Raw genomic sequence first — 23,165 nt, 5'->3', positions numbered from 1 at the left:
GCTTGCAAATTTTGCCTTCCATTCAACACCAGGATTCAATTTTGCCAAATTCTCTGCCACTTTAAAACTAGGATCATCTTTCTTCCAGTTTGCAAAAACACATTCATCATTTCTGCTCAAGGCCTCATCAGAAGCATCTTTACAGTCTAAATTTCCACAGTCTTTTCAAAGTATTTTAGGCCTTTTCTATCAAGCTCATCACAATTCTTGCAGAATTTTCCCCTTATCCATTTAAAAAACCATTCCATGTAGGGGAACTAGCAATAGAGAGCAATTAAGGAAGGGGAAACAATAATCCAAGAAGAACAGATAAGCTATTTAACGTTCTGGGGATGCCCAGGAATGACTATGGTCTGTTAATTTCTGATGGATATAGTAGGAGCAAGTTCACAGAAATGTTGCTATATTAGGTAACTTTCTTGGGGTAAAGTAGGAACATGTTGGAAGTTAAGCAGTTATCTTAGGTTAGTTGTCTTTTTCTTACTCCCTTGTTATGGTCTCTTTGAAATGTTCTTTTATTGTATGTTTGTTTTCTTTTTAACTTTTTTTTCATACAGTTGATTTAAAAAAGAAGGGAAAGTTAAAAAAAAAAAAAACAAGGAAAAAAAAAAAGATGTAGTGCCCCCTTGAGGAGCCTGTGGAGAATGCAGGGGTATTCGCCTACCCCACCTCCATGGTTGCTAACATGACCACAGACATAGGGGACTGGTGGTTTGATAGGTTGGGCCCTCTACCACAGGTTTTACCCTTGGGAAGACAGTTGCTGCAAAGGAGAGGCTAGGCCTCCCTATGGTTGTGCCTAAGAGCCTCCTCCCGAATGCCTCTTTGTTGCTCAGATGTGGCCCTGTCTCTCTAGCTAAGCCAACTTGAAAGGTGAAATCACTGCCCTCCCCCCTACGTGGGATCAGACACCCAGGGTAGTGAATCTCCCTGGCAACGTGGAATACGACTCCCGGGGAGGAATGTAGACCCGGCATCGTGGGACGGAGAACATCTTCTTGACCAAAAGGGGGATGTGAAAGGAAATGAAATAAGCTTCAGTGGCAGAGAGAATCCAAAAGGAGCCGAGAGGTCACTCTGTTGGGCACTCTTATGCACACTTTAGACAACCCTTTTTAGGTTCTAAAGAAATGGGGTAGCTGGTGGTGGATACCTGAAACTATCAAACTACAACCCAGAACCCATGAATCTCGAAGACAGTTGTATAAAAATGTAGCTTATGAGGGGTGACAAGGGGATTGGGAAAGCCATAAGGACCACACTCCACTTCGTCTAGTTTATGGATGGATGAGTAGAAAAATAGGGGAAGGAAACAAACAGACAAAGGTACCCAGTGTTCTTTTTTACTTCAATTGCTCTTTTTCACTCTAATTATTATTCTTGTTATTCTTGTGTGTGTGCTAATGAAGGTGTCAGGGATTGATTTAGGTGATGAATGTACAACTATGTAATGGTACTGTGAACAATCGAAAGTACGATTAGTTTTGTATGACTGCATGGTATATGAATATATCTCAATAAAATGAAGATTAAAAAAAAAAAAAAAAAAAGACATAATGCTGAGCAAAATAAGCCACGCACAAAAAGAGAGATATTATATGTTACCACTAATGTGAATTCTGTGAAAAATGTACAATGTTTTATACTGTAGAATGTAGGGGACCTAGAGATACCAATTAGTGGAGGGGGAATGATAATCTAATAAGAACAGATAAACTATGGAGGGTAATCTCAAGGTTATGGGAATGCTCAGGAATGATTATGGTTTGTAAACTTTCTTGGATATAGTAAGATCATGTTGGAAGCAATAGAGTTATTTTAGGTTTTTTTTTTCTCTTATTCCATTGTTTTCTTAGGGGTTGTTAATTTTCTTGGGGTATGGTAGGAACATGTTGGAAGCAATGTAGTTATTTTAGATTATTTGTTTTTCTTACTCCTCTGTTTGGACATGGTTTATTAATTTTCTTGGGGTATGGTAGGAACATATTGGAAGTAAAGTAGTTATTTTAGGTTATTTGTTTTCCTTAATCCATTGCTTTGTTTGAAATGTTGTGGGGTTTTTTTGGTTGTTGTTTGCCTGTTTGTTTTTAATTTTTTGATAAACAAAGTTAAAAAATTGAAAAAAAATCAGTAGAAAAATGGGAGTAAAAACTAAATGACAAATAGGGTGGGATGGGGGGATGGTTTGGGTATTCTCTTTTCACTTTTATTTTTTATTCTTATTCTGATTCTTTCTGATGTAAGGAAAATGTTCAGAAATAGATTGTGGTGATGAACGCATAACTATATGATCATACTGTGAACAGTTGATTGTATACAATGGATGACTGTATGGTTTATGAATATATTTCAATAAAACTGAATTAAAAAAAAAAAAAACCATTCCAACATGTTTGGTATTTGCAAACTCAGCAGCAGCAGCTCCCCACTTCTCTGGTACCAAAATCTGTTCTAGTATGCTGATGCTGCTGGAATGCAAAACATCAGAAATGGACTGGCTTTTATAAAATGAGGTTTATTTGGTTACACAGTTAGTCTTAAGGCCATAAAGTGTCCAAGTTAACACACTGACAATTGGGTACCTTCACTGGAGGATGGCCACTGGCATCTGGAAAACCTCTGTTAGCCTGGAAGTCATGTGGTTGGTGTCTGTCCAATTTCTGGTTTCAAAATGGTTTTCTTCCAGGACATTCCTCCCTGGGCCACATCTCCTCTTCAAAATGTCACTCTCAGTTGCTCCTGGGCATTTGTCCTCTCTTAGCTTCTTTGGAGAAAGACTCTGCTTTCAATGGCTCTCTTCAAACTGTCCCTCATCTGCAGCTCCTGTGCTTTCTTCAAAGGGTCCCTCTTGGCTGTAGTAAGCTTACTTCTGTCTGAGCTTATATAGTGCTCTAGTAAACTAATTAAGGTCCACACTGAATGTGTGGGACCACACCTCCATGGAAATTATCCAATAAGGGTTATCACCCACTGTTGGGTGGGGTGCATCTCTATGGAAACAACCTAATCCAAACATGCCAAATCAATCCACACTAATATGTCTGCCCAAACAAGATTACAACAAAGAACATGGCTTTTACTGGGGGATGTAATATATATATGAACCAATATATCTGTGTGGAAACTAATTGACACACTCATAGAAAACCAGTGGGAACAGGAAGAAATTACAAGAGAAAGTATTAAATTCCTCAAGGCAAATGATGATGAAATCACAATCAAAACTTATGGGACACAGCAAAGGCAGTGCTGATAGGGAAATTTATTGCCCTGAGTGCTCATATCAAAAGAGAATAGAGAGCAAAAATATGGGAATTAAATGATCCCCTTGAGGACCTATAGGAAAACAGCAAACTAACTCTAAAACAAGCAGAAGGAAAGAAATAACAACAATTAGAGCAGAAATAAATGAATCTGAGAACAGAAAAACAGTTGAGAGAATCAACAAAACCAGAGGTTGCTTCTTTGAGAAAAATCAATAAAGTTGATGGAACCTTAGTGTTTTAGTTTTCTAATGCTGCCAGAATGCAAAATACCAGAGATGGATTGGCTATTATAAAGGATATTTCTTTGGTTACACAGTTACAGTCTTAAGGCCATAAGGTGTCCAAGGTAATGCAACAATTGGGAAATTTAACTGAAAGATGGCCAGTGGTGTCTGGAAAATCTCTGTTAGCTCAAAAGGCACATGGCTGGTGACCACTTTCTCCCAGGTGGCATTTGAAAGTGGCATTCTCCAAAATGTCATTGTCAGCTTCCAACAGCCATCTTCAAAATGTGTCTCTCAACTGCAGTTACTCTCTCAGCTCATGTGCATCCTTCACAGTGTCCCTCTTGGAAATAGCAAGATTGCTTCTTCTGTCTGAGTTTATATAGGGCTCTAGTAAGCTAATCAAGGCCCACACCAAATGGGCAGGGCCACACCTCCATGTAAATTATCCAAAGTTATAGCCTATAGTTGGGTGGGTCACATCTCCATGGAAATACTCAAAGAATTACAATCTAATCAAAATAAATATCTCTACCCACACAAGACTGCATCAAAGATGATGGGATTTTGGGGGACATAATACATTCAAACTGGCACACCTAGCTAGGATAAGAAAAGGGGGGTGGATCCAAATATACACAATCAGAAACAGGAAAGGATACATAACAACTGATCCTGTAGAAATAAAGGAGATAATGAGAATATACTATGAAAAATTATATGCTAATAAACTAGAAAATTTAGACAAAATGGACAACTTCCTAGAAAAGCTAGGAATAACTTAATGAAGGTCACAAAAGACCTATTTAAAGAAAACTACAAGAAACTGCTAAAAGAAATCAATCAAACAGGACCTAAAAAAATGGAGAACATACCACATTCATGGATTGGAGGACTAAATATAATTAAGATATTAACTCTACCTAAACTGATGTATACATTCAATGCAATGCCAATTAAAATCCCAACAACTTACTTTACAGAAATAGAAAAACCAATAACCAAATTTATTTGGAAGGTAAAGGTGCCCTGAATAGCCAAAAATACCTTGAAAAAAAGGAATGAAGTGGGAGGTCTCACACTACCTGACTTTGAAGCATATTACAAAGCTACAGTGCTGAAAGCAGCATGGTACTGGCTTAAGGACAGAGATACCAATCAATGGAATCCAACTGAGTGTTCAGAAATATAATCTTGCATCTATGGACAACTGATCTTTGATAAGGCAGTCAAGCCAAAGCAACTGGGACAGAGCAGCCTCTTCAATAGATGGTGTTTGGAGAACTGGATATCCATTTCCAAAAGAATGAAAGAGGACTCCTACCTCACACCTTATACAAAAATTAACTCTAAATAGAACAAAGACATAAACATAAGGGCTAAGACCATAAGACTCTAAGAAGAAATCATAGGCCTATATCTTAAAGATCTTGTGATAGGAGGTGGTTTTCTAGACCTTACACCCAAAGCACAAGCAACCAAACACAAATAGATGAATGGGATGTGGAGACAGAGGCTCACTTATTCACTGTTAGTGGGAATGTAGAATGGTGCAACCACTCTGGAAGACAGTGTGGAGGTTCCTCATGAAGCTAAATATAGATTTGCCACATGACCCAGCTTTTCCAGTGCTAGGTATATAATCAAAGGAACTGAAAGTTAAGACACAAATGGGCATTTGTAAACTGATGTTTATTGTGGCATTATTCATAATTGCCAAGAGATGCAAACAGCCCAAAAGTCCACCAATGGAGGAGTTGGTAAACTAACTGTGGTATATACAAATGATGAAATATTATGCAGCTGTAAGACAGAACAAAGTCACAGAACTATAATAACCTGGCTAAACCTTGAGGAAATTATGTTGAGTGAAGTTAGCCAGAAACAAAAGACAAATACTGTATGGTCTCCCTAATATGAACTAACATTAATGAGCAAACTTTTAGAGTTAAAAGCTGATAACAAAGGCTCTCAGGAGATAGAAAGAGGGTAAAGATCAGGCATTTGATGCTGAAGGTCTAAGAATGGTCAGCAGGACTGACTGTATTGATCCAGAAATAGATAGCATAATACTGTGTGAAGGTAGCACAATATTGTAAGTATACTGAACAAAGATGTCTGGGGTAAAGCTGAAAGAGGTGGGACAGGGGAATGTATGACACCAGACATAAAGATAGATGATATAAACTGAAACTGTATCACTTGGTAAAAACCTTGAGTGGCCAATGACTGTTGCTAAATGTACAAATATAAATATGTTTTTACATGTGGGAGAATAAATGAATGTCAATGAAGCAGAGTGTTGAAAAAGGGATGGTATTTGGGAAAAAACATAATCAAAGAAAATGGGAGTCTACAGTCAACAGTAACATTGTAATATGCTTTCATTAAATGTATCAAAGGCAATATACCAAAGTTAAATTTGTATGAGAGGGGGATATAAGGGAGGAATATGGGATTCTTGGTAGTGGTACTGTTTTCTGTCCTTACTATTTTATTTTATTGTATGACATTTTATTTTTCTTTTTATTGTATTTTTTTATTATTTGCCTAAAAAATCATTTTCATAGTAATCAATACATTCAAGTGCTGACTGTTGTCATAAATATACTATACAATGATACCATGAACAACTGCTGTACACTGTGGATAATGGTATAGTATGTGAATATGTCTCTATAAAATTGTACGAAAATACATAAATATGGGTAAAAGTGCTGGAGAAAACATGGGGAGAAGGATGTACCCATTTACTGTTGATGAGGAGGCAGAATGGCTGTTCCACAAGAAGTGAAGTATGTGGGGACCATAAGCTCCTGCAACCTCAGTATGGTGTATGCACTTGGAAGAACTGAGAGCACAGACATGAATGGACATTTACACACTGGGGCTTATGGATGCAGCATTCATGATTTGCAATGGGTGGAGGTTGCCTAAGGGTACACTGACTGAGGAACAATGGTGAACTGTGGTGTATGCATACAATGGAATATTGAGCAACTACAAGAAGTGAAGCTGTGAGACACTCCCCGAGGTGAATGGATCCTGTAGACATCATTCTGAGTGAAGTATGCCAGAAATCAAGGCAAACTCAGTAATGTCTCACCAACATGAGCTAACTACTATGTGTAAATTCAGAATTGAATCTTAGAGCACAGCCTAACAAGGAAATGATTATTGCAATGGTCCCTAGATTGTAAGCTCTTACAGCAGGCACATCTATTCCTGAATTGCAATGGCTATCCCAAACTCTGCAATGCTGATCCCTTGGTGTATGATCTGATTGGTCAATGGAAAATGAGGCATCTGTGTGACACCTGAAACCCAGAGCTAGAGCTCAGCAGATATGAAGTTCAGTATTAACACTTACAGTAACTGTTAAAAAAAAAAAAGCTGAAAAAGAGCCCAGACTTCAATTAGAGATATGAATGAAGCAGATCTGCCTAAGACTAAGGCAAATCAGGCCAAAGGGTAAAGGTTGAATCTGACTATGTGTTAAAGCTTCAACTTCCATTTGAGACCTAGGGAAGAAATGTTTATTTGGTGTAGGATCTATATTTTTTAAATAATATAACCTTTACAGTTTGTTCAGACATCACAATTACATGGAACTTTGACTAGGAAGTGAAATTTGGTAGGTTTATATAGGTTAGAGTGAAATAGCAAAACATCTCAAAGTAATTTGAGCAAAGAATAAAAATATATATGCATGGACCCCCTGAGGACCTGGGGTAAAATGCAGAACTGTTGGACTTCCTCACATCATTGTTGCTAATGTTGTCACAACATTGAGGACTGACAGCTTGGTATACTGAGCCCTCTGTCTTGGGGCTTGCCCTTTGAAGCTTCTTACTGCAAAAGAGAGGCTAAACCTGCTTATAATTGTGCCTAAGCATCTCTCCCTGCATGCCTTTGTTGCTCAGATGTGGCCCTTTCTAAATAAGCTACCTCAGTGGGTGATCTCACTGCCCTGTCCCCTAGGTAGGACTGTTTCCCAGGGGTGTAAATCTCCCTGGCAATATGGGATATGATGCCCAGGGATGAATCTGGACCCAGCATCCTGGGATTAAGAATATCTTCTTGACCAAAAAGGGGATGTGAAATGAAACAAAATAAAGCTTCAGTGGCTGAGAGATTTCAAATGGTGTCAAGAGGTCACTGTGGTGGATATTTTTATGCACTATATAGACAACACTTTTTAGTATTTTATGTATTGGAATAGCTAGAAATAAATACCTGAAATTATCAAACTCCAACCCAGTAGCCTTAACTATTGAAGATGATTGTATAATAGTGTAGCTTACAAGAGGTGACAGTGTGATTGTGAAAACCTTGTGGATCACACTCCCTTTATCCAGTGTATGGATGGATGAGAAGAATGGGGACAAAGATTGAATGAAAATGGGGTGGGATGGGGGATTATTTGGGTGTACCTTTTTACTTTTATTTCTTATTCTTATTCTGATCCTTTCTCGTGAAAGGAAAGTGGACAAAATAGATTGGGGTGATGAAGGTAAAACTATATGATGGTACTGTGAACAGTTGATTGTATGACATAGATGATTCTATAGTATATGAATATATCTCAATAAAACTGAATTTAATTAAGGAAAAGTAATTCAACAATGGGGGAGAAGGGGAAAAGAATGTTTTGGATTTTCTTTATTTTAATTTTTATTTTCTCTTTTGGAGTAACAAAAATGTTCAAAGATTGTAGTGATGAATGTAGAACTGTATGATGATACTGGGAACTGCTTGCACATTTTGAAAGATTTTATGTTACATGAATATACCTCAATAAAATTGCATTTTAAAAAATTGATAACTTTGGAGAGGCTATCCTGGAGGTTACTCTTATGCAAGCCTCAGCTAGATATTCCAAATGGCCACAGTATGTCAAGCCCAAATCAACAGTAGTCCCAAGAATCCTAAATAATATGCAGGTCCTTATCTGACACTCTATGAAATTTTCACTCACTAAGTTTATTTTTCAGAAAGTTAAATCTTCCATAGTGTTCCTATGCCAGATAAGTCCCCAAACCCAGAGGTAACAGTCTCTTCAAGAGCATCAACCAGATGCATCCCCCTTCCTCATGTCAACAACCTTTTTCAATATGAACAAGTTAGGTTGGTCACTGACCAGATATCCCTGAAGATTGACCAAGTGATCAAATGAGAATCAGGAGTAGCAGAAGACAAGATAGGATTTAGCAAATAATTATGAATACTGAATCTTTATATAATTTTTTTGTTTTAGTCTTTAGGCTATTAGAACAACTAGAAGGAAATAACTGAAATGGTGGAACTGTAACCCATAACATTCTTTGATATTTGTTCTACAATTACTTGTTAAATCATATTTTGAAAGGTATCACTTTTCTGTATATATGTTATATTTCAAAATAGAAATTTTTTTTAAAAATTAGAAACAAACAATGGAAAAGATACAGGTCCTGGAGAAGGAATAGAGGAAAAGAAACTTTCTCCTGAGAGTGAAACAACTGCAAAAATCATGCAATCTTAAAAACTGTACCACATATCCTGGGCAAGAATCAGATCAAGAAGAGCAGGAAAATCTGATGTTAATCCTAGATTATTCTAAAGGTCTAGAATAGGTTGAACCATGTGTCAAAGAAGAGCCTTAATAGAAATTGAATAAAAAATAAAACCCTAGGCAAGGAAACATTTGTCAGAATAAACTCATCAAGACAATGAGATGTCTAGACATCAGTGAAAAATTAAAGCCATACTAAAAAACAGGATGATATAGCTGAGTCAAAGAAACAAATTAAAGCTTCAGAGGAGACATAGAATTTGAAAACACTAATCAGTGAGGTTCCAACAAATGTCCTAAATCAATTAAAGGAGATGAAGAAAAATATGACTAAAGAGATAGAGGATACAAAGGAGACACTGAATGAGCATTTAAAAAAGTTGAATGTTTTAAAAGAACCATAACAGAACTTATGGGAAGGAAAAGCAAACTAGATGATATTAAAAATACACTAGAAAAAATATATATACAGGGCCCCCTGAGGAGCCAGGTGAAAATGTGGAAGTGTTGGACTTCCTCACCTGGATTGTTTCTGATGTTCTCACAAATATTGAGGACTGACGGTTTGGTATACTGGACCCTCTTTCTTGGGGCTTGCCCTCATAGAGCTCATTACTGCAAAGGAGAGGCTAAACCTGCTTATAATTATGCCTAAGAATCTCCTCCTGAGTACCTCTTTGTTGCTCAGATGTGGCCCTCTATCTCCAGCTAACCCAACTCAGAAGGTGAACTCACTGCCCTCTGCCATACATGGAACCTGACCCCCAGGGGTGTAAATCTCCCCAGCAATGCAGACTATGACTCCCAAAGTTGAATACAGACCCAACATCATGAGATAGAGAACATCTTGACCAAAAGGAGGATGTGAAATGAAATAAAATAAAGTTTCAGTGGCTGAGAGATTCCAAATGGAGTTGAGAGGTCACTTGGGTGGGCACTCTTTTGCACTACACAGATAACCCTTTTTAGGTTTTAATGTATTGAAATATCTGTAAGTAAATTCTTTAAAACTATCAAACTGCAACCCAGTAGTGTTGACTCTTGAAGATGTTTGTATAACAATGTAACATACAAATGGTGACAGTGTGATTGTGAAAGACTTGTGGATCACACTCCCTTTATCCAGTGTATGGATGGATGAGTAGAAAAATGGGGACAAAACCTAAATGGGAAATGGGGTGGTGGGATGATTTGGGTGTTCTTTGTTACTTTTATATTTTATTCTTATTTTTACTTTTTCTGTTATAAAGAAAATGTTCAAAAAATAAATTGGGGTGATGAATGCACAACTATATGATGGTACCATGAACAATTGATTGTACACTATGGATGATTGTATGATGTGTGAATACATCTCAATAAAACTGAATTTAAAAAATACACTAGAAGCATACAAGAGCAGATTTGAATGGACAGTAGAAAGAATAGCAAACTAGAAGACAGGACATAAAAATCTTACAGACAGAAAAATATAGAAAACAAAGACATAAATATACATGTCCAAGAAGCACAATTTAATCCAAACAGAATAAATCCTAATAGACTGACTCTGAGACACATTGTAATCAGAATGTCAAATGCCAAATATAAAGAAGAATTCAGAAAGCAGCAAGAGAAAAGCAATTCACTGCAAACAATGGAATCAAAATAGATTAAGTGTCAATTTCTCGTATGATACCATGGAGGTGAAAAGGCAGTGGTATGATATATTTAATGTACTGAAAGAGAAAAAGTGCCTGCCAAGAATTCTTTATATGGCAAAACTTTCCTACAAAGTAAGGGAGAGTTGAAAATATCCACAGACAAACAGAAACCAAGAGTACTTCAGCAAGTGATCTGCCCTATAAGAAATACTACAGGGAGTTCTGTAGGATGAAAGGAAAAGACAGAAGGATGCTTGGAGTAGAGTGCAGGAATAATTATCATGAAGGGTAACTAAAGTTATAAAAAGAGAGACAAAAAAAGATAAGACATATAAAAACCAAAGGAAAAAAAAATGGCTGGTGTAAGCACTGTCTTTACAGTAAAGACACTAAATATTCATGGATGAAACTCCCAAACCAAAAGATAGTGGTTGGTAGAATGGATAAAAAGGCATGATCCAACTAAATGTTGTTTATAAGAGACTCATCTTAGACCAAAAGGAATACATAGGTAGAAAGGGAAGTGATGGAAAAATATATTCCATGCAATTAGTAACCATAAAAGAGATATACTAATATCAGACAAAGTAGACTGTAAGTCAACATCTGTACAAGATCTAATGAAGGACACTATACATTAATAAAAGGGGCAATCCACTAAGAAGAATGAATAATCATAAAGATTTATTCAACTAACCATTGTGCCCCAAAATACATAAGGCAAACACTGGCAAAACTGAAGGGAGAAATAGACACCACTACAAAAATGGTTGGCAAATTCAATAGACCACTCTCATCATCAATAGAACATCTAGACAGAAGATCAACAAGGAAACAGAGAACATGATTAGTAAGATAAATGAATAGACCTAACATACATATTCAAACATTGCAACAGAAAACAGTAGGATATACATTCTTCTCAAGTGCACATGGACCATCATTCTCCAGGGCAGACCACATGTCTTACAAATCATCTCAATAAATATAGAAAGATTGAAATTATACAAAGCATCTACTTTGACTTTAATGCAATGAAGTGTGAGATCAGTAACAGGCAAAGAACTGGAAAATCTGCAAGTATATGGAAGATAACACTTTCTTAATCAGTAGCACAAACAAGAAACAAATGGAAATCAGTAAGTATCATGAGAAGAATGAAAATGAGAACACAACATATCTAAACTTATGGGGTGCAGTGAAGATAGTGCTACAAAGGAAATTTATAGCCCTAAATGTTTATATTAAAAAAAGAGAAAGAGCTAAATTCAAAGACCTGACTGCACACCTGGAGGAGCCAGAAAAAGAACAGAAAACTAACCCTAAAGCAAGGAGAAAGAAAGAAATAACAGAGTAGAGCAGAAATAAATGAAATCAAGAACAATAGAGTCGACAAAACCACAAGTTGGTTCTTTGAAAAGAACAATAAAATTGACAAACCCTTAGCAAAACTTACAAAAAAAGAAAGAAGAGGCAAATAAAATCAGAAATGAGAGAGGTGTCATCACCATGGACCCCAAAGAAATAAGAAAAAAAAAATCAGAGGACACTATGAACAACTATATGCTAACTAGACACCTCAGATAAAATGGACAATTTCCTAGAAACACATGAACAATGTAAACTGACACTAAAAGAAATAGAATACCTCAATAAATCAAACAGAAGTAATGAGATTGAATCAATCTTTAAAAACTTGCCAACACAGTTGAAGTTGCCACCCTCCCCATTATGTGGGACATGACTCCCAGGGGTGTAAATCTCCATGGCAACATGGGACATGACTCCCAGGGATGAGTCTGCACCCAGCATCACAGGATTGAAAGCCTTCTTGACCAAAAGGGGAAGAGAAATGAAACAAAGTAAAGTTTCAGAGGTTGAGAGATTTCAAATGGAGTCAAGAGGTCATTCTGGAAGTTATTCTTATGCATTATATAGATATCCCTGTTTAGTTTTTAGTATGTTAAAATAGCTAGATGGAAATACCTGAAATGGTTGAACTGCAACCCAGTAGCCTTGATTCATGATGAGTGTATAACTGTATCACTTATATGGTGTGGCTGTGTGATTGTGAAAACCTTGTGGTTCACATTCCCTTTATCCAGTGTATGGACAGATGAGTAGAAAAATAGGGACAGAAAAGTAAATCAATAATGGAGGAATGGGAGGATGGGTTGTTTCTGGTGTACTTTTTTACTTTCCTTTTTATTACTTTTTTGGAGTAATAAAAATGTTCAAGGGTTGGGGTGATTGGGGTGGCTGGGGGGTGGGGTCGGGGCAGGTGCTGCCTCTTACCTCGCTGTCCCCTAGCGCTGCCCGGACATCGCGCCCGTCACCAGCACCATGAAGATATGGACTTCAGAGCACGTCTTTGACCACCCATGGGAAACTGTTACAACAGCTGCAATGCAGAAATACCCAAATCCTATGAACCCAAGTGTGGTTGGAGTTGATGTATTGGACAGACATATAGATCCCTCTGGAAAGTTGCACAGCCACAGACTTCTCAGCACAGAGTGAGGACTGCCTTCCATTGTGAAATCTATTATTGGTGCAGCAAGAACCAAAACATATGTTCAGGAACATTCGGTAGTTGATCCTGTAGAGAGAACAATGGAACTTAAATCTACTAATATTTCATTTACAAATATGGTTTCAGTAGATGAGAGACTTATATACAAACCACATTCTCAAGACCCGGAAAAAACTGTTTTGACTCAAGAAGCCATAATCACTGTGAAAGAAGTCAGCCTCAGCAGTTACCTGGAAGGGCTGATGGCAAGTACAATTTCTTCAAATGCTAATAAAGGCCGAGAAGCAATGGAATGGGTAATACATAAATTAAATGCCGAGATTGAAGAATTGATGGCTTCAGCAAGAGGAAGCATAAGGACACCGATGGCAGCAGCAGCATTTGTAGAGAAATGACAGTGAAAATCGGTGTATAACATCAGATCCCCTGGGTCTTTCCAAGCTGGCTATATTTATTTGTTATTTAAAAAAAAAAACCAACTATATTTTAGGTGGACTTTTTTGTAATAAGCTGGAGAACAAGTATGTGATTTTTGTTGAAAACAAAGAGATGCAGGGCTTCTAAGTAAAAGAGACCAGAAGAAATTTGTGTTATTTGAAATGACCATCCAATTGTAAGGATTCCAGTATTTATGTTAAAATTTTACAATTTTTGAAAAAGTACTTCGAAATTGATATTGGCATAGTGATGAATCTCCTTAAGGTAGAATTTTGAAGCTTTTCATGCATTGGAACTCTACCTGGCTTTGGACCAACCCCAGAGCAAAGCAGAGCCACCTTTTCATATACAACCATGATTGCCTTACTGCATTAAACTTCAACAGTTGTTTAACTGTTGAGAACTCACTTTAAAAGGAGAAATTGTAACTTCCAAAAGCATGTTAATTTGTTTAAAAAAAAAAAAAAAAAAAAAAACTTGCTCTGCTCTAAACCACCATTAAAAACCACAGTATTTTGATTTGGTACGTAAGTGATATTTTTGGAATGAAAATTATCACTAAAGTAATATATGACTCCAGCAAAAATACGATTTTATTGTATTAAAAGAGTACTGTATTGATTTGCCAAATTTTTGTAACTTAGTAAAGATATTACCTTCCTTGGATTTGTACTTCTAAAAGTCTTTATGATTTAGTATGCTGTACTATGGGCTGGTTAACTGAAAAAATAAAGTTATTACCTGAATTTTGCAGCATTAAACAGAAGAACAGCTGTTCACATCTTTTAGCATTTAACATTTGCCTAACATAAATTGCCATGTGTCAAAATCATGGCTCTGTAATTGCTAAAGCATGATATGTCAGGTTATTTGATTATAATTACTTTTTGAAGTAATTGTGACCACAAAACATCTTTTTTACATGAAGAGCTGTACGTCATTTGAAATTACTCAAATGATGTCTTGATCTGAAGTATAAATCCCCGGTACTTAATGTTTTTAATAATATGGTGCCACTGCAGGGCATGGGGGGTGGTGGGTAAGGAAAAAAAAAAAAAAGGATTGACCTAAACTAATCACTGAGTGAATTTCACTGCAGCTTTTGTTTATGGGAAATCCTTATTTGGGATGCCAGTGGGCAGCTGCAACTGAAAAACAATCTAGTAAATGTATTTTGTTTTATATTTTGTATCAGGTAATTATTAACCACTAAATGATATCTTTAATACTTATTTGTTGCATACCAAGTATTTTTATTAAAAGTGATTAGCTCTAGCCTTTATTTTCCAGTGCTTTACATTACAAGTGATAAACATCCAGTCAGGTTTCCTATAAAAGAGACAAGTTAATGTATGTACATAAACCACAGAAATAGTATATCAAACTATTTTTTTAATTAGTGTTTTTTCTACTTAAAATATTATTTGGCTTAAGACTTTCTTAGGACATTTGTAAAAGCACATTAAATCCAGTAATTTTCTGATTATTTTTTGTAACTAGAGATGGTTTTTGCAACTGAAATAACATTTCTGCTCAACCACATTGCTAAATTTTTGATATTTGGTAAAAAAAAAAAAAGTTGCCTTGTATGATTCGTGTAAATAATACTTGTTCTGAGAGAAGTGTAATATCCTAATGATAAAAGATTTCTAAGCAAATTCTTTATCGATATTTTTTGTTTTTTACCCTGACCTAATGATAAAATTCTGTAAATTTTCATTTGTAGTTGCCTCTTTCAGTTAAACAGCTAGTGATTTTGGCTTTTACTTGTGAAAATATAAATACACATCAAGGAAATTTAAGAGGACTAGACTGGAATAAAATGGTCATTAAACTCTCAAAAAAAAATGTTCAAAAACTGATTGGGGTGATGAATGCACAACTATATGATGACACTGTGAACAACTGATTGTACACTTTGGATTATTGTGTTGTATATGACTATATCTCAATAAAATTGCAAGAGATACAATACTCTACTGATCATTCCAAGAAGAATTTATATGAATCCTGCTCAAAGTCTTCCAAAGACTTGAAGAGGATGGAATACTACCTAACTCATTCTATGAATTCAACATCACCCTAATACCAATGCCAGATAATGATAGCACAAGAAAAGAAAACAACAGATAAATCTCTCTAATGAATATAGAAGCAAAAATCCTCAAATAAAATATCTCAAATTAAATCCAACAGCACATTAAAAGAATTATAACCATGATCAAATGGGTTTTATGCAAGAGTGGTTCAACACAAAGTCAATTACTGTAAAACACATTAACAAATCAAAGGGGGAGAACCACATGTTCATCTTGAATGATGAAGAAAAGCCGTTTGACAAAAACCACATCCTTTCCTTATAAAAACTCTTAGAAATATAGGAATACAGGGAAATTTCCTCAACAGGATAGAGGGAATATATGAAAAACCCATAGCTATCATCATACTCAAAGTTCAAAGATTGAAATATTTTCCTCTAAGATAGGGAAGAAAACAAGGATGTCCAGTGTCACCACCATTATTCAACATTGCATGAGAATTTCTAGCTTAGAGCAGTTAGGCAAGAAAAAGAAATAAATCCTCCAAATTTGAAAGGAAGAAGTAAAACTTTCACTATTTGCAGATAACATGATCCTATATTCAGAAATTCCCCAAAAAATCTACAATAAAGCTATTAGAGATAAACAAGTTCTGCAAAGTGGCAGAATACAATATCAACACACAAAAATTAGTACTGTGTCTATACTAGTGTAATAAGCAATCTGAGGTGGTAATCAAGAAAATATCCCATTTACAATAGCAAGCAAAAGAATCAACTATCAAGGAACACTTTAACCAATGCAAACAGACCAGTACCCAATACACAACAGAATACTGCTAAAAGACATCAAAGAATACCTAAGTAATTGGAAAGGCATTCAGTGTTCATGGATTGGAAGAATATACAGCAAGATGGCAATTCTACCCAATTGATGTGAAGATTCAAGTGCCAATCAAAATCCCAACACCTTTCTTTGCAGAAATTGAAAGCAAAATGATCAAATTTATTTGGAAGGGTAAGGGACCCTAAATAGCCAAAAACATCTTGAGAAAGAACAAACTTGGAGGAATCACATTTCCTGACTTTAAAGCATATTATAAAGCCAAAGTTGTCAAAACAACATGGTACTGGCACAGGATAGACATATTAATCAATGGAATTGAATTGAGAGTTCAGATATGGACCCTCACATCTATGACCAACTGATTTTTTTTTCTTCATATTGTTTAATTTCTTTGCATTGAATGTAAGGAAGAAAAAATGGTTTAGCAAAAGTAATAAAATCAGTTACAATCACAACCTTTCCTATGTATACATTATTTCACAGAATAGGCAAGTATTACTAATTATTTGATTCTTCTCAGAGAAGAATCTGCTTTTTACCTAAAATGTAAATTGTAACTAATGGGTTTTACCCCACTTTGATAACTATAACAAATCAGTGTTTTAATCATTGTGTGTTCTTCATAAAATTTAGATGTGATTTCTTATTGAACTCGGTTTCCAATATTGGCATGTATATAAAAATAATCAAACCATTTTTTCATACGTGAGTATAGTAGTATGGTACAGTATTTTTAAGAGTTAAAAAAAGCATATGCTCAGAGAGCTAGGTAACAGAATCACTGACAGTCATTTGTTCTTTCATCAAATTTTTAGGAAGAACTTGCTCTATATCAGGCATAATTCTAGGCACTATTAGATAAAACAGTGAACAAAACAGATACAAATCCCTGCCCTTATGGCATACTTCAATAGAATCAAAATTTTCACTATTATGTTATTAACATCAACTGAATTAAATTGGTCTAATACACAGTGAATCATAGGACAAAGATGACTAAAAAATGGGACTGAGAAGGCAAACAGGAATTTCAATTTTTAAAAGCATGTTTCCCAAAAGGGCAAATCCATGAATAAGTAAGAGCTTAACTACCTTTAATTCTACACAAAGGAGAAGAGGATTCCATGATAATTATCCACCATGAATTCAAAGAGGCAACAACTGGGAACTTGTAAACCCCAGTACCCAGTACAGCACCTTATACGGAGGACTCAAATGTCTGCTTAAGGAATAAAAAGCCTATCCATCATAGTTTATCTCAATAGAATCACACAGTGCTAGAGCTGTCATAATGCCATATTGAATTGTTACTATTAATACTGAGGAAATTAAACAAAAGCAAATAATTAGAAAGAAGGGATTTTTCCTTCCTATTACCACTTGTGCCAAGACAACACACCCTAGGGGAATCTACTGGTTAATAACCCATATGAGCTTTCCCTGCCGCCGCCGGTTTGCGCGGAGGCGGAGGCTCGGGTGCTTTCAAGATTCGGCTCCACCCGTAATCCACCGCCATGGCCGAGGAAGGCATTGTTGCTGGAGGTGTAATGGACGTTAACACTGCTTTACAAGAGGTGCTGAAGACCGCCCTCATCCATGATGGTTTAGCACGTGGCATCCGTGAAGCTGCCAAAGCCTTAGACAAGCGCCAAGCCCATCTTTGTGTACTTGCATCCAACTGTGATGAACCTATGTATGTCAAGTTGGTGGAGGCCCTTTGCGCAGAACACCAAATCAACCTAATTAAGGCTGATGATAACAAGAAACTAGGGGAATGGGTAGGCCTCTACAAAATCGACAGAGCGGGGAAACCACATAAAGTGGTTGGTTGCAGTTGTGTCGTTGTTAAGGATTATGGCAAAGAATCTCAGGCCAAAGATGTCATTGAAGAATATTTCAAATGCAAAAAATGAACAAATAAACATGGCTCTCACTTGTCAAAAAATAAAATAAAATAAAATAACCCATATGAAACAACATCATTTCAGCTATGCAGGGAATGTTGTTTGGTTGTTTAGAATAATGGGATGTATATCATTATTAAATCCAATAAACAAAACTGTTCCAAGGTCAAAGAAAATTTCCCTTACTACCCATGAGTTGCATTAAAGCTCCCTTTTTGAAGCAGAGAACAAAAGCCTAAGGCAGTCTCAAACAATCTCCTTCTTGATCCTTCAAGAACTCAGTGGCTTTAAGGAACTGGGCTTCCTTCTCTATGATTTTTTTTTTTTTAAATCCTAAGCTAAGAGTAACTTGCCCTTGTCATTTGTCTCAAATAACACAAAAAAGGCACAATAAAAAGGCAGCAGTTCTTATCTACTCTTGATTATATGATGTTATAAATCCCAAAGAGAGGAACCATTCAAGTAGAAAAAAAATCAACAACTTTACAGTATCTTTTTATCATCAACCAGATACAAGTGATCAAACCAGGGAAAGCATCTTCCTACATGGGATAATGTTTGTACATGCATCATGTTGACCTAGCATTAGACTGCTTTTAAAATTTAAACACAAGGTTTTATATAACTTTTTCAATCAAGCTCATGTTTTAAAACAAGTTTTTTTTTTTTAAATGCAAATATCTGAATGTCAGTATTCTTTCCTGTCTACTGTCTTTTTTGTACTTTCCAGGCTAATACCTGAACATCCTAAGTGTGACTGCATAAACAGATTCAAACTCTCTTGGTTACCATGAGTAAGCCTTAACTCCACATACAAAAAAAGTACAAAAGAGGCTTGAAAAAGTGTGGTTATTTCTACTTGCTTATAGTGATAAGAGCAAAACGTGAATCGTGGGTGCCCTGAATGGATCAAACGGGACCTCAGCCACTTCATCTCTAAGATGCAACAATGAAAGCCTCCTTCCCTCACCTCATACTTCACCATACAGTGGCAGTGCTCTGGGATGCATCCAACTGCAGAGGAGCCAGGTTTCCGGCCAGGATTTGCCTGCTTCACCTTACAGACGTCCCCATAGGTGCCGCTGCTGACCCTCTGGACCAGACCGTAGTCCCGCTCCGCTGTGGATTTTGCCTCAGGATGTCCGCAATGGGCCGCAGCAGGGCTCCCATTGTCGCTCAGGGCCCGGGCCTGCCGGTTCTGTCCCCGGTGCCCCAATTCCCGCTAAGGAGTATGAGCAGCACCGCTTCCCAACGTGGAGACTTAGGTGCAGCCCCTCTATTTGTTAAGCGCAGAGCCTCTGACCAAACCTTCTTTCCAGTGCCCGCCGGCCACTCAGAGTCCTGCACAGTCATGGCTGCCGCCATACCTCGCATCCTTTCGAAGGCAGCGGAGGCGCATACCGTCGTGGATGCCCAGCAGCACATTCCCCAGCCAGGGCTGCATCACTGGGAGATACCTCCTCGGTCAGTGGGTCGGCACCGAGCGGCCCTGCACAGTTGATTTTTAGTCAAGCTGCTCATTTAGTCTCTTAAAAAAATGGTGCTGACATCTTGTTTTAATGTACTGGAATAGCTAGAAGTAAATACCTGAAACTATCAACTCCAACCCAGTAGTCTGGACTTCTGAAAACGATTGCATAACAATGTAAATTACAAGGGGTGACAGTTGATTGTGAAAACCTTGTGGATCACACTCCCTTTATCCAGTGTATGGATGGATGAGTAGAAAAATGGGGACAAAAACTAAATGACAAATAGGGTGGGATGGGGGATGATTTGGGTGTTATTTTTTACTTTTATTTTTCATTGTTATTCTTATTCTTTCTGATGTAAGGAAAATGTTCAGAAATAGAGTGTGGTGATGAATGCATAACTATATGATAGAATACTGTGAACAGTTGATTGTACTCCATGGATGATTGTATGGTGTGTGATTATTGTTCAATAAAACTGAATTTAATTAAAAATGGTGATGGGAGAACTGGATATCCATATACAAAATAATGAAAGAGGATGCCTAGACCCCATCATGCATCATACAAAAAGTAACGCAAAATATATCAAAGACCTGAATATAAGAACCAATATTACAAAACTTCTAGAAAAATACGTAGGGAAGCATCTTCAGGATCTTCTATTGGGTAATGATATCTTGGATATTACAAACAGAACACAAGCAGCCAATGGAAAAAAATAGATAAATTAGACCTCCTTGAGTTTAAAAATTTTGCACAGCAAAGGACTTTCTCAAGGAAGTTAAAAGACACCCTATTCAGTGGGAGGAAATATTGGGAAACCACATTTTCAGTAAGAGTTTAATATCCAGATTATAACATGAAGTCCTCCAATTCAAAGATAAGACAAACAATCCAAATGAAAAACGGGCAAAAACAAGTATTGTATAATCTCACTCATATGAAACAATTAGAATGAGCAAACTCAGAGTTGGAATCTAGAATCTAGGTTACCAGAGGATAGATTGGGGTAGATAATTGTGAGCTGATGCTTAATTTGTACAGAATTTCTATTTAGGTTAATTGTCAAGGTTTGGTAATGGATGGTGATGATGGTAGATAATTACAGTGAGTGTAATTAACAGCACTGAATTATGTTTGTGAATGTGGTTGAAAGGGGAAATTTGGGTCATGCATGTTATGATTGAAAGTTAGAAGATAAAACATGAGACCATATAACACAATGAACCCTGTCACAGAAAATGGACTGGTGTTAATAGTACAAGAATAAGAATAACCTTTCATGAATTAGAGCAAATGTAGGACACTAATGCAAGCTGTGAATAATAGGGTGGTATATGGAAAAAAATACACCTAATGTAAGCAAAGGACTATAGTTAATAATACTATTTTAATATTATTTCATGAATTGTGACAAACATACCATATAATTGCAAGGTGTCAATAATAGGGGATACTTAGGAGCATTTCATTTTTTACATGACTTCCTTGTAAACCTACAACTTCTCTAATTAAAATAATAATAAAATGTTTTACAATAAATGAAAAATATCTCCACTGATCTCATCCTTAGAAATCAAGTTGATAAGAAATTTCAATACAAGTACAGAAATTCTTGGTCTCAATTTCTGCACTTTTCTTTTGAATAGTACTGATTTGGAGCTCTACTGTGTTTAAATGCCCAGGCCAAGTATAGTGTCCATTTCCTCATTAAACTTCACAACTAACATTGAGAACTTACTCTTTTCAAGGAATTTTACATACATTAACTAATTTAATCTCCATTAAAAGGTAAACTTATATATTGGACATTGTTGAAAACAGTGAGTAACTAATAAATATCAGACACAGAAAATGGGGTTTGAGAGTCCCATGCTCAGCATTTTGCTAAGTTATCTATTCAGGGATGGTAAAAAAAATGTAAATAGAACAAAGGGCCAGTAGTGGATCTTTCCTACAAGCAAGGACACCTGTATAACATAGAAGTAAATGCCTTCAAGGGGAATATTTTGTCATATCACTGTTGTTATGTTTCATGTATTTTATTGCTTTACCCCTTGTGCTTCCCAGATCAGACAGAATTTCTAGAAAATGACCAGTTCCACCATGGTGACTGAGTTTCTCCTAGTGGGTTTTTCTGACAGCTGGAAACTAAGGATCCTGCACTCCATATTATTCCTACTGATGTAGTTGACCACCCTGTTAGGGAATCTTCTCATTGTCCTTGCCACCACCATTGATCAAGACCTTCACACACTCATGTACTTTTTCCTCAGGAAAGTTTCCATTGTAGACATGTTTTACATTTCTGCCACTGTCCCCAATGCCTGTGCCAAGTCTTTCACTGACAAAAGGACCATCTCAATCACTGGGTGTGTGTTTTGCTTAGTTGATAGGATCAGATTTGAAAGAAAGGAATAGATGCTCTCATACTACTCTCAGAATTCAAAAGCTAATTTTATTAGTATTCACAAAATTAAGAAAATATTAAAAAAATTAAATGACTAGAATGAAATGACTAGTTCAAATATTATAGAAATAGAACAAAAGAGAAAGAATAAGAATACATCACCAGTCAGGCAGCAGCATCCACGGGTTTAAAAAGCAACAACTGGGAAGCCTTTCACACTATAGTGATCCCTGGAGCCTTGAAAGTGAATTCATCAGCCATGCAAGTTCAATCCACCTTGCAGGCAAAGCCTTCAGGGAATCCAAGAGGGGATTTGCCTTTTAATGCCCAAAATATGTCATAATTAAGAGTGTTCCCTTGAAGTTGAAGCTGGCCAGACTCCAGTCTCCAAGGCAAGACTCCCTCATGATGTTGTTGGTATTATTTAGGATGCTTTGTTTCTAAGGATATGGAACACTAAGTTTTATGCACGTTTCCATGGATCTCCATTATTTAGATGATATGTATTAACCTTTGGGTGAGGCCACTGGGACGTGCTCTGCAGCACTGCTGCTCCTCAGCAGATGAGCTCCCAGAATCCTTTATGCATGTACCTATATATTTTGTCCCTGGCCCTGTAGTCACACACAAGAAGCAATTTTGATTTTATAAGTGGGATGAGGAATAAGGGATAAAAATGTCAGGAGACAAAGGCAATAGCCATAACATCAACTGAAGCAAATTATTATACAAAGGAGACTACTTACCACAGCTAACAGACCAATGTGCCACTTAGCAGGTAGAGCATAAAAACATTTGTTGAATTTGAACAATACGTTTTTGCAGTTGTTGCA

General features: G+C 36.6%; 1 protein-coding gene and 1 pseudogene across 1 annotated transcript; both read left to right on the top strand.

Moving 5' to 3' along the window:
* The first annotated feature begins 13,030 nt into the window (after window positions 1–13,030).
* On the top strand, window positions 13,031–14,324 carry LOC119532511 (annotated as a pseudogene).
* A 3,654-nt stretch (window positions 14,325–17,978) lies between these two features.
* LOC119532513 (40S ribosomal protein S12-like) lies at window positions 17,979–18,496 on the top strand. The gene has a single exon (XM_037834984.1). It carries the CDS (start codon window positions 18,058–18,060, stop codon window positions 18,454–18,456), a length of 399 nt encoding a protein of 132 aa, XP_037690912.1. The 5' UTR covers window positions 17,979–18,057; the 3' UTR covers window positions 18,457–18,496.
* The last annotated feature ends 4,669 nt before the right edge of the window (window positions 18,497–23,165 follow it).

This window comes from Choloepus didactylus, chromosome 4 (genome assembly GCF_015220235.1).
Source record: "Choloepus didactylus isolate mChoDid1 chromosome 4, mChoDid1.pri, whole genome shotgun sequence".
In the NCBI taxonomy this organism is placed as follows: Eukaryota; Metazoa; Chordata; class Mammalia; order Pilosa; family Megalonychidae; genus Choloepus; species Choloepus didactylus.
The sequence above is the reverse complement of the archived record's forward strand: the minus strand, read 5'-3'. Positions and strand labels throughout refer to the sequence as shown.

Coding starts and splice junctions, on each gene's coding strand:
- LOC119532513 (XM_037834984.1), top strand. CDS start 18,058: ATGGCCGAGGAAGGCATTGTTGCTGGAGGTGTAATGGACGTTAACACT.